This window comes from Carlito syrichta, unplaced genomic scaffold (genome assembly GCF_000164805.1).
Source record: "Carlito syrichta isolate Samal-C Ts95f unplaced genomic scaffold, Tarsius_syrichta-2.0.1 Scaffold304217, whole genome shotgun sequence".
In the NCBI taxonomy this organism is placed as follows: domain Eukaryota; kingdom Metazoa; phylum Chordata; class Mammalia; order Primates; family Tarsiidae; genus Carlito; species Carlito syrichta.
The window spans coordinates 258547-261907 of NW_007248313.1; the positions used below are offsets into that span (position 1 = coordinate 258547).

General features: G+C 61.1%; 1 protein-coding gene across 1 annotated transcript in view; it reads left to right on the plus strand.

Annotated features, from left to right (window-relative positions):
• Positions 1-1927, plus strand: part of LOC103261924 (collagen alpha-1(XXIII) chain-like) — a 29550-nt gene extending 27623 nt beyond the window's left edge. Inside the window, exons 25-26 of the mRNA XM_008059506.1 lie at positions 421-459; positions 880-1927. Coding sequence (XP_008057697.1) covers positions 421-459; positions 880-882 — 42 coding nt within the window. The 3' untranslated portion in view covers positions 883-1927. The remainder of the gene's footprint in view (positions 1-420; positions 460-879) is intronic.
• Positions 1928-3361: the final 1434 nt, after the last annotated feature.

Genomic DNA, 3361 nt, shown 5'->3' on the forward strand with positions numbered 1-3361 from the left:
GGATAAGATGAGCGGATTGCCACCTCCTGGGCGTTCCTAGGACACTGCAGGAGGCATTCCTGCAGCCATAAAAGCTCTCAGCCCCCAGGGAGAGGGGCCAGAACCATCGCCACTGCTGCGCAGCAGGGAGTTGCACAGCCTTCGGCAGGGCCCAGGCCAGGTCCCCCCTGGCCAGTGCACGTCCAGCACAACGCCCATGCCTTCCTAGTGCCCCTGTTTCTGCCCACTGCACAGGGGTTTCAACAGAGCACACAGGGAACACACTCAGGACAGGCTCAGTGACCTGCCACCCAGGTGGACACAGGAGCATTCTGGCCCTGTCTCCATAGGGCCCAGCGGACTCCTAACAGGGGCAGGTGTGTGGGTTTGGAGAGCTGCCCAAATCCTGATCTCCCTCACTGAAACCCCATTCCTTTCCAGGGCCCCGACGGGTTGCCCGTGCCCGGCTGCTGGCATAAGGTACCCGCAGGGCAGTCTCGGGGCAGGCTGAGCAGGGTGGCTGGCAGGGAGGGCCTGGGGCCTGGGTGCTGCCGCTCGGAGTTCTGAGTGTCTGCAGCTCCCAACACGTGACTGAATAGCCAGGTGTCCCCATCATGACGCTGGTTTTGACTCTCTTGCCGCGTGGGAGGCTTGGGCTGAGTTCCTGGGTGACTATGGTAGCCCACCCTGTCGGTCGTACGGCACAGCCGACACCTAGCCAGCCAGAGCAGGACATTCCATGCCACCTGGGACTCTGTCACCCGCCCCACTGAGTGGGAGTGGCGGCGGAGACATGGGAAGAGAGGACAGGCCACATCTGCTCCCAAGGGCAGGAAGGGGCATGCCGGAGCAGGTGCCGGGGGCGGGGCCTCTCATCACCTTCAGTCTCTCCTTTTCCAGTGACCCCCAGGCCCAGCTCACACCTGTACAGATCCGTGTGGACGTGCTTAATCTTTGTAAAAACAAAACAGTAATATATTGATCTTCTTCCTGGAATGCACCACCTATGGCCTTCTCACACTGGAGAGTGTGCCGCTAGGCCCCAGGGCCATCAGCACGTGGAGCTGCAGGACAGTGGCCAGGCCAGCCTAGAGGACCTGTGAACATGAAGGGCGCCCTCGGGCTGGTCTTGCCTGGGAGGCAGACCAAGGTGAAGGTTCCGGCTCAGGCAAGGCTGGAAAGACGCCGGGTTGAGCCTTGTCACCTGACCAGAGGACAGACTCACTGCTGTCGCACTGCCCTTCGAGAGCTGGCCCGGAGCTCCACGGTCCCCATCACGCCCTGCCGAGAAGGTCCAGGGCTCGGACAGCAGCCTCAGCTGCCCCAGGCCTCACCAGCCTCCAGACTCAGCCACAGCCAGCCGCCCCTACCCTCGGGCCCCTCAAGACTCCCGCCCAGCGTTGGTGCTGGATCCGGGGGCAGACAGCGGAAAGGACCCAAGGGCCTAGCTTTCCCTGAGTCAGCAGGCCTCGGGCTGCCACCTGCCATGAGACCATGGGGCCCCTGGCCAGGAGCAGGGGCCGAGCTCTGGTCACCGCCACGTGGGCCCAGCTGCCTGAAGCCCAGTGAGCCCTGAGTGTCGGGGATGGAGGGTCCCAGGCTGGACCAGCTGCTGCTTCCTGTCCCTGTCTCCATATCACCCAGAGCAGGGTCGGGATGGGGCTGGCCTGGCCTGAGGAGGCAGGCCTCCTGCTCAGAGTCGGGGTCCCCCGGCCCTGAGTCTCCCACCCAGAACTCTGTCAGGCTGCCAGAAGGGGCCCTCCCAGTGAGCTATGCAGACAAAGCGAACCTCAGGGCTGGTGGCAGCTGGCGTGAGCAGGGGGCCTGACCCAGAAGCCCCTCCACCTCCGGCAGGCCTCCCGGCAACCCGCCCTGACCAGGCTGCCCACCTCCCATCTCTGTATAGATGGATATCGCTGCGTGTAATAAATGGCAAGTGTGTGTCTGGCGTGCCTGTCCTCTAGACTGCCCTGGACACCTCGGGCTGAGGTTTCAGCATGGCCACGGCTGGGTGGGAGGGGGAAGAGCTCTCCCTGGGACAGAGCCCTTCTAGAAACTAGAGGAGGTAGTTCAGGGTCAGGGTACAGAGGGACTTTGGGGCTGGGAAGACACAGACTCAGGCCTGGTCCTGCTGCACAACAGCTGGGGTGCCGTGGCCAGTCACTTCATGTCACGGAGCCCCGGCGTGCTCCTCTACTGTGGCTGCCAGACGGCTGTGTGGCACATGCGGAAGACACGAAAGACGGGGACAGGCACCCCCAGCACTGTGACTCCGATGCTTCTCTCTCCTCCTGACTCCAAGACCGAGCAAGGGCCACCGGCTTGCAAAGCATTTCAAATCTCTTACCACAGCCAGTCCTTATAACAACCCTAAGAGAGGCACCCACTTCACAAATGCTCATCTCTCAGAAACAAAGCCAAGCATATTCAGGGTGGTATAGACAAGAAAGGGCCTGGAGTGACAGCGTCACTGACGGGGGTGGTGCATTGCACTGATGGTGTCTGTCCCCAAAGACTGAGGCCTAGGGAGATACACGGTGTCCCCCCGGCACCTCTGCAACACAGCCTCTGCTAAGCCAAAGAGGCTCAGCCACACACCAGCTTAAGGAGGGAGGAATATGCCATGTCCCTGCGCTGTCTCCCTAGGGAGCCAGCCTTAAGTGACAGGTCACAGTGCTAGGCCATCGGTGTCACCAGGGAAGCCAGTTGCAGGAGAAGGAAGAGAAGCACATCACAGAGGCTGTGATGACTGCGGGAGATCACTGGCTGTCAACTTATTTATTTGTTTAATCTTTGAGTCAGGGTCTCACTCTGTTGCCCAGGCTGGAGTACAGTGGCACACTCACGGCCACAGCAGCCTTGACCTGCTGGGCTCAGGTGATCCTTCCGCCTCAGCCTTCCAAGCAGCTGGACTACAGGCGTGTGCTGCCATGTCCAACTTATTTTTCGATTTATTGTAGAGACGAGGTCTTGCCAAATTGCCCAGGCTGGTCTCAAACCCCCAAGCTCAGGCAGTCCTCTGGTCTCTGCCTCCCAAAGTAGCCGGATTACAGGCGGGAGCACTACCGCGGCCAGCCTGCCAAAGCCTCTTTAGCGTTCCGGCAAAACCTCGCAAACCAGAAGCCTTGCCTGACACCCTCACTTGCTTTGTAAAGGGCGGGGCCTATGTGACAGGCGTCACGCTTTCCATCATACACAGGGGAAAACAGCGTTTGAGACAAGCCTCCCGGAGCCCGAGAGTCTGGGCAGCCCCTTTCCCAGGAGGCAAGACCCCGATGGGGCGCTTGAGCTCAGTGCCTTAAGAAACAGCTTTAAGCCGGCTCGGTGGCTCCGCCTGTCATCCCGCGCCTTTGGGAGGCTGAGGTGAGTGGATGGCCTGAGC